This window comes from Parasteatoda tepidariorum, chromosome 8 (genome assembly GCF_982258835.1).
Source record: "Parasteatoda tepidariorum strain Cologne lab strain chromosome 8, Ptep-v5.0, whole genome shotgun sequence".
NCBI lineage: Eukaryota > Metazoa > Arthropoda > Arachnida > Araneae > Theridiidae > Parasteatoda > Parasteatoda tepidariorum.
Genome location: NC_141762.1, coordinates 69,681,426 through 69,695,820, shown reverse-complemented (window position 1 = coordinate 69,695,820; position 14,395 = coordinate 69,681,426). Strand labels below are relative to the sequence as shown.

Below are 14,395 nucleotides of genomic sequence, written 5' to 3'. Positions count from 1 at the left end.
TTTACTTCAATAAATTTCTTTAAGTTCGTAGCAAATTGTTCATTAAAATTAAGTTAACCGTGTTAAACCGTGAAATTCCCAAGTGAATATTCATAAAATATTTTTACATAAATTAATAAAAAATAACGAATGATCTAAACATTTCTAGAAGCGTAGAAACATGTTCAAAAATAAAAATTAATAACATATTTTTTAAAAAAAGTTAAAATGATATTTATATAAAAGAAAATTAAAACCAATTTTCAACAACGCTGTAAGCAACTTAAATCCTGAACATAATATCTCCCTGGTGAACCGTAACTTCTAAGTAATTACTTTATCGCTAAACAGCACCGAAAAAACTAAAAAAAAACTAATCCACTTTTTCCCTTTCTTCATTAAACTTCTTCAGGTTCATTATCCAACATTGTTGCGACATTCAAGAAAGATAAACTCTACTGATATATAACCCCTTTCCATCATCTGTCTTGGTGACCATACACGCGACGGTCAGCAGCGTGGAACCATTTTTCCGGTTCAGATGACGCAATGGATCCCCCAGAGTCAACTTCTCCTAAAACCTTTATCTTTGCCACCTCACTAAAGCAAAGATAAGAATCGCGTTACTTAAATGAACGAGCACTAAACAAAAGGTTGGTAATGACTAGCATTAAAAATGGTCATTTTCATTCTTTTCGTTTGTTCAGTTTTTTTTTTTTTTTACCTGAAATTGAGGATGAGCTTGTTTCCTTTGTCAAAATCCTGAGGAAGTTGTTCCGTTAAGAAAACGCGTTTCCTTTTATTCGGTTGAGAGGGTTTACGATATTTGTACAATTTTTCCATACCAGTGATTTTGTTATCGGCAGACGATCTAAAGCATATGTATTTATGAAACTTAGTTGAAGAATTTGTCGTTTGCATCTTGAATGGCTCAAATTGAAATGACAAAGGCAATTATTGTCAAATCAGAAAAGGAGAGATGGAAATGAATGTTGATGTGTCCATTAAAGTGAAAATTAATCTTTTAACCCTGAAGATTGAGGTGAATTGTTCTTAAATGTGAGTTTTATTTATAAAAATTATAGTTTTAATTTAAGAGCTAGGATTATTTTGAAAATACTTAAATCATTTTTTTTCAATGGTTGCTTGAAAAATATCACCCATTTCTTATTCTCTTATCTCTTATTATCTCTTATCATCTGAGGTTAATTGTTCTTAATGGTAGACGTTAACCATTATGTCTTGTTGCACAAAATGAGAACCCAAGCTTACTTTGTGGCTATGTAGATTAAAAATTTATTTTTATCTAAGTTATGAAGCTCTAGATAATACCGAAGATTTTGGCAATATTACTTTAATTTACGTATCTTTGTCTTTTGAAATTAACCCAAAATCTAATAGAACTTACGAATTAGGTTTATTCACGTTGCACTTAATTCAAAAAGTAATGTAACATATCAATTGGGCATAATTACACTGTTCTATAAGTTTGAATCTAACTCTAAAAGCAATTGAACGTATGAATTAGATTTATTTACGTTGCTCTGAAATTTTGAATTCTAAATAGCAATAGAACAATTTTCAACAATAGAATTTATGACGTTATTCACGTTATTTATATTTTAAGTCGAATTCAAAATGCAATAAAATTTATAAATTAGAAATTGGATCTCAAAAAACAAATCTTATAACATTAACGAGTCAAATTCAAATCCAATTTTAGTAGTTAATTTTGTTTTCGGTTTCTATGTAACTACAAGATAGATACATATTGATGATGAATCATCCGGCATTCCACTGTTTTTTGGAGAAATCTGAGAGCGAAATGACGATATCGATAATGATTATTTCAATTATTGGTTCAATTCACTGATTAAAAATCTGAAAAAATAAATAAAGTGACTTAAATAAAATAAATTAAAAGACCAAAGATGATTTATTACAATAATACCAAATACCATCACCAGTACAAAAAGGATTTTATCTCTGATTCTGTTTACCGATTTACACAGCAATTATTATGCAGTTTTCATGTTACGGAAAACAATGTAGAGATTATTTCCTCACATCGAAATAGTACGTCATTCTAATCGCAAAAACAATTAAATTACACTTCAAAAAATATCTTATTATTCCCATGGATAAGATTATTCGAAAACTCGAAAACTCTTGTTAAAAAACTAAGTGAAAAGTATTTATCCAGGTTTAAAACTCAAATTTGTGAAACAAATTCACTATTCTCTCATATTAAGTTGTAAATGTAAAGCAAGATCAATATAAATAATGAAACTTTTAATTGGAGACTGGAAGTTTAAAACTCAATAAACCAATGTAATTAATACTTTTATTTCATACATTGTTTAAAATTTTGCTTTAAATTACATATTATTTTTTTTCTCCTTACAAAACCTTTGAAGGTATCAGGTGATAGAACTAAAGCAATCTTAACAATATCATTGCCTCGAGCTTTTGTTTAAAACTAACTTTGTTAAAAGCAATTTAGTTCCTCAAATTCAAACGGTTCGTGCCTCGAGATAACAGCCGTTACCAGTTTCAAAACTTACGGAAAGCACAAATTGTGATTCTTAGTAAGCCGAAAAATCAAGTTCTTAAAAAAAGTCTCACGTTGACGCTGGAAAAAAAAAATGAGGAAATAAATAAATACGAGAAAAGAGGGTGAAGGCTGATAAAATGTAAGAGACGGGAAAAGTTAGATTCGGCCATTGTCTAGGTCGTGCAGTCGTAAAACTCAGTAGGAAATAGCGCGGGTCGTACCCAAATACCTCTATTAGTTACGTCGCTTTCACTTGAAGAATAAAAACAATGCTTTCAATAGATTATGAAGCAATAAAAGCCTATAAGCAGTGTTAAGAACTGTTAACAACCACAAAAATATTCGCTTTTTTAAAAAAAGTCTTTTGATTTGAAAATATTTCAATTAAAGTTTGGCAGAAAAAATCCATTCTTTTCTTATAAGTTTTAATTTTCTATTCTAAGAAAAATTGAATAATGTGCAGCAATAGTATTAAAAAAAAATTCAATGCGAGATTTAAAACAGCTTAAATTCAGCGTTTTTTCTCCCCATTTAAGTATTGCATTTATTGTCATTCTGGCAAATATTGGAGCAAATATTAGCAAACTTTTTGACGTTTTTCTCACCTTATTTTGACAGTGATTGGCAGTTAGAGTTGGTAACGCCTTTTAATTTGACATAGTTTTCTAATTATTTGATCCAACTTGCTACATTTGCTTAATTGTTTTTAATAATTTCAATTTTGCGCGTAATAGAGGCTCATTTAAAAGAAAAAATTCAGATTATACTTAATTTTTTTAATAAACAATATTAACATTTCACATTTTAAAGCACACTTAATTTTATAATTTTTAATCAGCTATTAATAAATAAATTTCTACTTAACTATTTGATTCAATAAAAAAATCTCGCCCGTTGAAAGGAATTCATAATTTTTTAACCGTCACTTTATGTAATGTTTCATAAACTAATACAAATTTTGACACAGTTAGAACTTAAATGTTTCAACATTTTAACAATCCTAGATAAGTATTCTCTCTAATGAATTGATGACACGCTAATATTTTTACTCTATAGCATTTGAAACAATCTAGAGCTTTTCTGAAATATTCAAAAGAGTGAATGTGATCAGAAAACTATTTCTTAAAAATACATAATCTTAAAGTAAAAGCGTTTGTGTAAAATTTTAACTTGCATTAAAAATAATGCAATTTCGTTTTGGCGTTCTTTTAAGTCACGCAAGTGTATTTTTTTTTCGACGTTCTAAGTTGACATATTACTATGCCAAATTAATTTAAGTTGAAATATATAATTGGAGTATATAGTTGTTCCCAAACATCATATTAGAGCATTATTTGTCGCATCATCAGTTTGATTTAAGAACTATTTCAACTTTTTATAAAATTCATTCATGTTGTAGAAATATGTAATTTTTTATCTATTAATATATTTACTAATTCTATTTGCCCATGTAAAATAGAACCTCACACATTTGTATTTCTTTTACAGGTTCGATACAGGTTTGGTTGCTACGATGAAGTACAAAAACTGGACTGCCGCAGAGTCCGGCATTGCAATTGGATTCGCTTCTTGCGTTGTTCACAAACTCTTAGCAATGACGTAAATCTTATAGGAACACTGGTAAAAGGTGAACCAGTATTTGAAACTGTAAGAACTGTACCGTCAAATACCGAGCTTATTGTGTACCTGGAGAGTGGCAGTGAAACAGACGATTCCTTACGATCTCAAATGTCTCTTATGGCTTGTCGCACTCTTACAGCTGCACATTACAGACACGCAATGGGTCTCATTCTTGAAGGTAAGTTGGTATAGTGAAAATTATTCTCTAATATTCAAGTACTTTTTATACTTAAAACTATTCTCCTTTTATTCTCGGTAAAGCATGCTCATGTACACTCATGTTTTGTTTATTTATACCGGATACGGCTATTAACGTCCAGGACTGATTTATTAACACTTGAAAATAAACAGGTGAATAATATACACATTACATTTGCTCCAAAGTAACCTCAACCTCACTTCTGTACTCAGCTGTAAGTTTCAGAAACAATTTTTGAAGCCCACTTACATGTTCTTCATCTCTGGCGTCAAAACTTCATTAAAATCTTCGGCGTACTTGAATTCCATTAAATTTTTTATACTACTGCAGAATAGTCGGTTTGGGGATTTAGCCTTTGCCTGCAACAATGGGTTTAGACGTGGTTCAACCGTTCTAACTGCTGTATATCAGATATCAGGGATTTTTTTTGTGTGTGTGTCTGGGTGGTTTGGAATGCAATCTAGTATAATGTTCCTAGTTTCAGAACTGGAGAAGACAACGCAAAGTTGGGTGGTTTCGATGCGTGGTGAGGAGATCGGGTGTTTATTACCGCCATCTGCCCTCCAATCTGAATTGTAGAAGCGCAGTGTACGCTTATGCTAATATTGTCGTTGGATTATCATGAAGGATAAATCCCTGCTCATTGCCTATAGCTGATTCCATTAATGTAGCTTTACTGAGAAGATTACAAAGAAAGCAATCACAGTTTTTCTTTCTTTCTTTGAACTTAAATCGACAATTCTTCTCTCTATTCGTTCGGTTGTTTTCTTTCTTACTATGAACTCACAGCAATAGCGCTTGAAAACATATTCCGTTTTACAATAGGTTCTAATTACAGTTACCTATTTTTTTTATAATTTCATATCAGTGGCAATTAACTTCAACTGAAAGGAAGATTTCCTTCAGGCCATCAAATTTAGAATCATTTAGGCATCAATTTAAGCTTAATTATCCTTACACCTCGATTCAATTTTATAAGCCATCAATTAAAGTTTTATTTACATAACCATAAATCGGAATGCAACAAGCAAAAAGGATACTCATAATCCATACAGACATCTCCAGGAAGTTCGACACCATTCTCTAACCATAGAACTATCTTCAAACTGGATCGAGTTCTGAAAAAAATGGCATAGTGGCGGTTACGGTACGCTGACGCCTTCAGTGGCAGACGTCAAAAATATCATTTAAAAGAGTTCCACAAATTGATGGGGATAAACTTGACGTGTCTCAATTTTCACATCAAGGGTCTAGGAAGCCTGTTATCGTTCTCTATGATTATTTCTTGGATGCTCTAGTTGGTGAATTGAAGTCTCCTTTTGAACGGAATGTTACACCCGTTTTGGAATACGGCAAAATTGTTTTTTCATTTTTTTATTTTGCCTTTTAATGAAGGATAGAAAAAGTAAAAAAAAGAGAAAAGAGAAGATTCTTGGTAATTCATTCAATACCTTCAGGTCGATCAACTGTTCGGGCCCACCTAACCCTGCGGGAAAGAAACCTTCAAATATGTTTTTTTTCCATATATATCCAACATCATATGTTTCTAAAATAAACAGTTTAGATTTACGAAGTGTGGCCTTCTTTTTCGAAAGGTTACTGATCGCCATGGATGAATTTGGCTTCCGAGGCAAACGTTTAAAATTTGTATGATGCTACTATACTAAAAAAAGTATAGTTGCTATTTTTCAATTCTATGCATTTTAAGTACATTTTGCTTATTACATTTACAGTGCATTTTAACTATTCATGTATTAAGTTCTAATAACGATCAGACTATTCTTTCCTAAAATTGTATTGTATTAATCGTTATATTCTGCGTTATTCCTAAATCTTTATCTACAGGGCAGAAAATGATATGCTCACCACCGCGCAATAACAGATTCTCTCCATAGCGTCCCTTCCCATATTCCACTTAAAGACAAATTTTTTTTGTTTAATTCTGATGTTTTGGGTTTGTTTCGCCAGAATGTTTTAAATTAGATTAGATGCTTTTACAGATATTCACTTTATGATGTCCTCAAATTATGAATCGAACTTTGCGATTCGCGATTGTAGTTCGTGAATATCATTAGTGTTGAAACGGTATCCAACTAGGTTTAATGTTAACTCGATATCCAAACTGTGCTTAGTGGTTTTCATGATTTACAAATCACAACTTCTATTCATTCAATTTTAAAATACAACATTGTGTGACGTAGTCTATGAATCACGTGTCATAATCCTTCAAATCATAAATCTTTATTCATATTGTGATGAATTGCGAAATATATACCGAGCTTTGATATTACTGTATTACGATTTACGCATCATGTTTTGCGATTAGTGATATTCCAGTGAATTACAATTTGGAATTGCACTAGGATTCGCATTCGCGTTTGTTAAACGTTACTTTTCAAGATTTTTATTACTAAGATTCTTGCTCACAACAACGCTCAAAATGCAAAACACGCCTTTTTTTTCTTCTTTTTATTATTCTTTTTCTCACATCGCCATTTGTATTGCGTATGCTCATGAGTGCGAAACTTATTGATATCATTAAAATTTCACAAATGAACTTCAAATTCCGCAGTTATCTACAAAACATTTTTTTTTCGATTGCTAATGCCCGCTTTAGAACACTGCCAATTATTCTTTGAATAATAGTACGTGTAAAATTTAAGTACATCTTTAGATGCTGCAATTCAGCAACTCAGTCTTTAACTCAGAATTATCAGCAGGAAAAAAATACATCTTTATTCAATATTTTAATGCTGAACATATTTGTTAAGGATTCATCTAATTATCTGTTGACCAGCATGGGTTCTAAACGTCCTTAAGCGACGTTGAAGTCAGCACATCAAATTGCAGTAAATATTGCTCAATCATAAGTCTATATAGTAAAATAATTATGAAACAGATGCTTAAAAAATTTCCCATCTATTAGTACTGCATTTATTTTTATTTTTTTTAACATTTCATTCATAAAAAGAGCTATGCGCAATACAGTTTTATTTCAAAAATTGAATGAGAATCGAGTGATTCTTCAACAAAGAATTGACCTCATGAGTACAATTTTTATTAAAAAAAACCGTTTGATAATTACATCAGCGTAAGCATTCAGAAATTTGCTGTCAAGAGGAATGCTCAACTGTCAATCGATAGTGAAAAGCAATCTTTAGTCTGGAGAAAGTCTGAAGACTAATTACGAAATCTGGGAGCAATAGAACATTTATTGGGAGAATTTTTGTATGCTTTTATAAAGAATTTTCTTTTCTTTTCTTTTATCATTCCTAATGTTTGAATAACTGAATACAACGTATGGCATTCAGTAAAAAAACCTCATTTGATGGGGAAAATCTTGATGCATTTTGATTTTGACGAACCATTTTTACATATGGGCGGTTTTGGCAACTATGGATCTTCTCCCTTTTGGTAGAAAAAAAAACAACTCTTATCCTTATGCAAAATTATAGCAACTCCCACTATTTATTTTTATTTCAATTTTGAATTTTACTTAGCAATCTACAGGGTAAAGATGAAGTTTTCCTTCTTTATTTTTTGTTCTTGATGTTTGAATTACTGAATACTATGAATTACTGAATACTATGAATTACTGAATACTATGAATAACTGAATACAATAAATGACATTCAATAAAAACAACTCGATTGATTGTAAAATCTTCGTGCATTTTTTTGGGAGCCATTCTAAATATTACGCATGCATGTTTTTGGCAATTAAGGATCTCCTTCCCTGCTGGGTAACAAAAATAAGCAACTCTTATCCTTACATAAAAATGTAGCAATGCCAACCAGCTTTTTTCTTTCACTTTCAATTTTACTGTAGTAATCTAATTTAGTGATTAAATTACGATGAAAGATGTAACTTTGAAAAAACTTATGTTTTTATTTGTTTCATAAAATTTTGATTCGAATGCTCTACAGGAATCTTTCGTATATCCCTTCAGTAGTTATAACTCATTAAAGATTTTTTTTTTTTCGATTTTATAATTCTCGAAAATTTACTTCAATTTTTGGCTTATACTTTTTCCCTATTTTCCAACTTTTTTGGCAATTAAATAAAAGGAAAATAAAAGATCTCAGTCTCATACGTAAGCACTGCTGACACCCTTCCACCCTTTTTGTTAGTCTAAGTAAGCAAATTCCAAAGTCTTTTTCTCCCTTTAGCATCTGCGTAATTTTGAGTGACTGTCCAGAAATCAGCTTTGTGTTAGTTCATATTAAACAGTTGTACTTTTATCCAAGGCTTGAGAAAAGTTTTAAATTAAATTGAAATCGAGATTCTGAATGTGTACAAAGGAAGTACCTTATTTCACTTTAAAAAAAACGGTATCTGAACTTTCAATTTATTTATTTTTTTAGTTCATAATGTTTTATGAACCGCATAAAAAAAGTTCTGTTCTGAAAAAAAATGGTTCGAAAAACTTTATGCGTTGCAAGCTAGAATAAGAACTGTGGTAGTGATTTTGGTTTTTCCTTTTGTTACTTCTTTATTTATTAATTTTTTTCTTTGGTTAGACACTTTAAATAATTGGCTATGCAAAAATCTGAAAAGTTTATTAAAACATTAAAAAAAATACACTTTTTGTTTCAGAATTCTGAACCAAATCCAATTAGAATTCGTATAAGAATCCTGATCATAATCCCAACCGAATTCATTTCAGAATCTTCTAAGAATCAATTGAATTGTTAGCCTGTATTGGCTACTTAATTATTATATTCAAACTTCGAATAAAATTTTTAACCTAAGTATTATTCGTATACCCTTATTGAAAAAACCCTTATTAACCCGTATAGAAAGTATGACATATTATTCGCCATTTAAAGTCAAATTCAAATTGTTTTAGAATGTTTTGAACATTATCTATTTAAATGTGAGATTTCTGAAAAAAAAATAGGCAATTTACACTTCCAAAAACTATTAAATTTAAACTTATATGAGATGTAAATTTTTTTTGGTAAAGAAAAACAATTCAAATGTTTTTTACGCATGCCAATATTTTAAATTATATTTTTATTCAAATTAAATCAAATTACTTTTAAAATGACCAATTCAAAGAATTTATGAATTTGAGTTCATTAAAAAAAAATTAATACGAGGCTATTTCATGCTCTTTTCCCTTACGAAACACATGAAAGTATAAATATATTTGTCAAAAAAATACTTTATAAATATGCATCTACGTATGTCTGAAATATCTAAGTGCTTAATGTGAGCACATAATAATTTTGTTCATATTCATAAAATAAGAAAGTAAAGATAAAATTTCCAGTTTTCTCTTCAATGTTGAATCAACCTATCTAATAAAAAAAAAGCAGACTGCTTTCATTTTAACTAAATAAATAATAGTTGAGGAAACAACCGAAATTGATGTAAATTATTATAGAACCACCGTCATGCTCCATTTTACCTTATTCGAAAAAGTTTATCGATCCTCATAGACAAGAGTACAAAAGTGAATATTTTACAAGCAGATATTAGACAACTAATAATTACAAACTTGATTTACCTCCTACGCATTTTTTACAATAGATCTACTATTCAGTGTCTTATAAAATATTTTATCACTAATTGTTATATTGTATGTGACATGATGCCGCGCAAATATTTAGCAAAAACCTATGACCTGCATCGCCTAACATTTGGGTGCGAGCTCTTCATTCAAATAAGGCTAATTAGTGAGTACACAGTAGAGATAATATGAGCTATTCAGGTGAAATGATTTAATCTTTTGTCTTTAAGTAGAAAAAATAGTCATATTTTCTTTTTAGGAATCACTAAGGAATATTTCGTTTCTAATGAAATAAAAGAGAGTACATAAATATAAGTACACCCTTAAGAATGGTAATTAAGAAGGATTTGGAGTAAGCTGTCAAATGTTTTGACCTTAAATGTTGCAGACAGGTCTAGACGTAGTTTTATACAACAGTTAAATGTTTTTCATTTATTTTATTTCTTTTAAATATAGTTTTCACAAAGAAAAAAAATCGAAATATGTAATATTTGGAACTCTTAAATTATTTCGTCTCAAATAGTTTCAAATTATTTCTGAATGAAATGTTTTGAGTCAAAAATAAAAGTTGCATACAATTCTAGATGGATTTACATACGGTAATTAAGATTTTTCAAATCGAGAACTTTTAAGAAAAGAGGTTTAAAGTTCTTCATGTTTGGTACTTTTAATTTATGCTGTCACAAATAATTACAATTTATTACTAAGTTAAATGTTAATAGTTAAAAAAAATGAAAGAATGTTGAAGATAAATGACTTTTTAAACAATGCTGTAGAATATTATATTTTTTACTTACTTGCATATTCCTTTATTTTATAAAGTTATGAAAATTGATGTTATAATCCTATATAAGTACTGGGAATCCCACATTGATATAATTAGTGGGAAAAATCTCGCAAAGAAGATTTTTGCACAAAGCCTTATACTAGTTTAAAAGAGTAAACGATAAAAAAAATAATAGTTCTTTTCTGCTGAATCAGATTTTAGAGTGAAAGAAGTAAACAGTTAATAGGTTAGCAGATACTATTGTAAGAGACAAAATGAGATAAGACAGAATGTCTGACAATACATTGTACTGTAGGAGTCTTTAACAGTAGGCCTTGGCTCACTCTGAGCTGTCAGATCAAGTAAGATAATGATTTTCTTAAAAGCCTCGAAACATAATTCATCTGTACCCCAAATATTCTGAAAGAAAAACTGTTATCTACCGAATTCAGTAGAACCTCAATTATTTGTTATCCGACTCCAACACCCTTTCTACGGTATATGGTGACAACTTCTGGTTCGTAGATCACGATGCTTACTTTCTGTTTATTGTGAATATTAATCACATGACGCGATTTGTAAATCGGGAGAACACTAATCGCGGTGAACGAATTGTGGAGCATTAGTATCATGATAGTATTGTGTGGAAGAACAACCATTTATTTTCACAATTCCCATAATTTAATGCAATGTTTGTAAACTTGATCAACGATGGTTCAGGATATAGACCGTTTGCCTTCCAATTAAGTGTGGTGTTCAAATCTCAGTGATGGCTGGTCGATACGAATCGGCATTCGGCTTGCACCGACCACAGTGATGACTTGAAATATCCTCAGTGGTAAATGGATCATGGGTTAGAGTCCCTTTGCCGTCAGACTAACCGTTGAGGTTCTTCAGGTCTCCCTCTCCATGTAACGCAAATGCGGGTTAGTTCCATCAATAAGTTCTCCACGAAGGCAAATTTCTCCCAATACTTGATCCAGGAGTTCCCTTGTCTTCTGGATTGGGTTCAAAATTACAAGGCTACGGAGTTGAATATTAGTAATCGGCTGTTCAACGACGGTTATAAAATAATATGATTGTAAACTTAAAAGAGGTAAGTAATGAAATAGTTTAATTATCTAACGGTTTTTACTTTCCTACATACCACTGGTAAAATTGGAAACAGATAATTGATATTCTAAGTTGTAATGCATGATGTTTTTCAGTTGTTGACGATATTTTCTTTCTCATAAACATGCCAAAAGTATTATTGCAAAAAGTGTAGAACTTACGCAAGTGCTTTCCATTTCATAAAACATTAATTGTACTGGATTGAACCAGCTAGTAAGATCGTTACATCTGAAGATAAATTTACATGCGTAGAGACAAATACGAAATGTTATGTTTATGTCATAGACTAATTAAATAATCCTGCTCTTTGCAAATATCTGTCTTTAGTTTGCTATACGCAGAGCAAATCGAAAAAAAATCTCCGGAAGAACAGAAAGATCTTATGCTTGTTGTAATAGATTCATATGCATTTAGATTAAGTGAAAAATATTTCATTCAATATTAATTAATCCTAACTTATTCCAAGCAATTTAAAATGTCTCTAAGTAGCTTATAATACAAAACCTTATTAAAAGGTTTGTTATAAATCCTAAGAAAATTCAGTTTCATTGAAAAATTATCCGCATATTTTTTTAATTAGCCCATAAACATAGACTAGGCCGATTGATTGCTGAAAAACTAACAGATTAGAAGTTACTGAAGACTTCCAATTTGCCTGGTGCATTACAAACTGCCAACAATGTTTACAGAAAGCTGAATTTTTCAATATCGTTTAATGAGTTGAACGGAATGAAATGGAAATTGAAACGAAAACTGAAACGGATTTAGTAAGCATTTAAAAGAACTCAGCCGTTTTTCAATTTATTTTCATAATGAGATTTTTGTTTGGCCCAAAGAAAAATTTTGTCATTCTGCTTGCCAATGCTAGCAAAGCGCTATTAAAAAAAACTTTCAAGCATATTTGAGGAATATGTAATAATATATTTCCAACACTGAAGTTTGGAAACGAAGGCATCAATTCAGAGACACACTGTTTAATAATTTCCCATTCTTCTGTAAAATTTAAAATGTAGGATAATGAAAGTGTCATGAACAACCATCCTTCAATTAGTCTTATATGTCTTAATACCACCTGTCACCTTATAAAAATCATCATCCATCATCATCGACCTTTCTAAAGTGTCATCTTTTATTCCCTGTCAAGATATACGTCTTATTCTCAGAATCCAAGATGCTGAAATGCAACCCAATTCCAAGAAGGTCTCTCTTTTGAATATTAAAACTCGGCCCATTATTACCATTTGAATAAAGATGAATTATCAAAAGAAAAATTACCAGTCTTAAAAGCAACTTGATGCCAAATGAGAGCTAATTCGGTAGTATTTTGGAAGCGAGCCCAACACCCACAGTCGGGCAAAGCGGCTTGCAAAATAACTAGAGGCTTCTAATTGCGATGGATTTGCATAAATGAATGCTTAATTAGGCGAGGGAGGGTAGTCGGAACATTACTGTACTAACTGCTTAGGTTATTCTATTAAACAGCCTGTTGAGAACAAGTAGCAGATGTATTTTGTCAGCTTATTGCTCGCTAGATGCATTTTAATCAATGAAAATATGCTTAACTTTTCATTAAAATGCGTTTTAAGTGCTTCCTGGAGAACTTTTGGTTTAATTGCTTTATTTAAATTACTTTACTAATGTTGAATGCGCAAAGAATATAGGATTGCGCATTTTAAGTTTCGCGTAATCTTCCAGTTATAAGAAAATTTAGTTTAATTATACTTCGAGAACTCGTTGTAGAGACAAGCAAAATTTCATTTTGTTTCTTTCATCTGATATTTTTTTAAATTTATTTAGATTAATCAAGTTTTTAAAAGCTTTTATGTGTGTTAAAAGGTTTTTCTTCTTGTTTATGTTCGATAAATATTTTTACCACTATAATATTTGAAATATAAAATTAAAATGAATAATTAATAACCTTAGGGTATTATTTAAAATATAAATTATTATAAATTAGGAAGTAGAAAATTTTTTTTTGAAAAATTAAAGACTTTAATTGTTGCTGTATATAATATTAAATTTTTGTCGAATAAAATGAAAGATATGAAAATAACACTGTTTCTTTTTAATTATTTGAGGTGATGCATATCAAATCCATGCCAAATCTTTCAAATACCAGAAATATTATTCTAAGAAAACGGTTTCTTTATTTATTCATATTTGTTCAAAGAAATTGTTCTGTACGTTTTTATCAATGTTCTTAAATTTGTTCTGATACCATCTCCAACGTTTTAACCTTAATTTCTTAAGCCCCAAAAGCTCATTTATAATATTTGTTACGTTTTTTTAAACATTTTAAGGATTATCTCAAAATTCTGTTGAGCTAACTTCACACTGCTTCATACAAACTAACTCATTTCTATATCACTGTTATTTAAAACAAATATTTAGCTTTGTAATTTAATTATAAATTGTTATTTTACTTTCATACTACTGTTTACAAATTTAAATAATTAATTTTAAAAGCAATTATATTTTTAAAAAAATTTTATTCATTATTTTTTTATTAATTTTTCAAGTTACATCTTATAATTTTTTTTTAAAAGGAAACTTCTGATACTTAATCAATGAAAATTAGATATTTTTTTTTAAATTCCTTAAAATAATGACATTTTAGTTTATGATTTTTTTAATAAGTTGCTGGAACTG

General features: G+C 29.9%; 1 protein-coding gene across 1 annotated transcript in view; it reads left to right on the top strand.

Moving 5' to 3' along the window:
* The window catches only part of LOC147806270 (uncharacterized), a 91,493-nt gene that overhangs the window by 21,339 nt on the left and 55,759 nt on the right, over positions 1–14,395 (top strand). Inside the window, exon 2 of the mRNA XM_087169079.1 lies at positions 4,022–4,331. Within this exon, the coding sequence (XP_087025205.1) occupies positions 4,022–4,331 (310 nt within the window). The remainder of the gene's footprint in view (positions 1–4,021; positions 4,332–14,395) is intronic.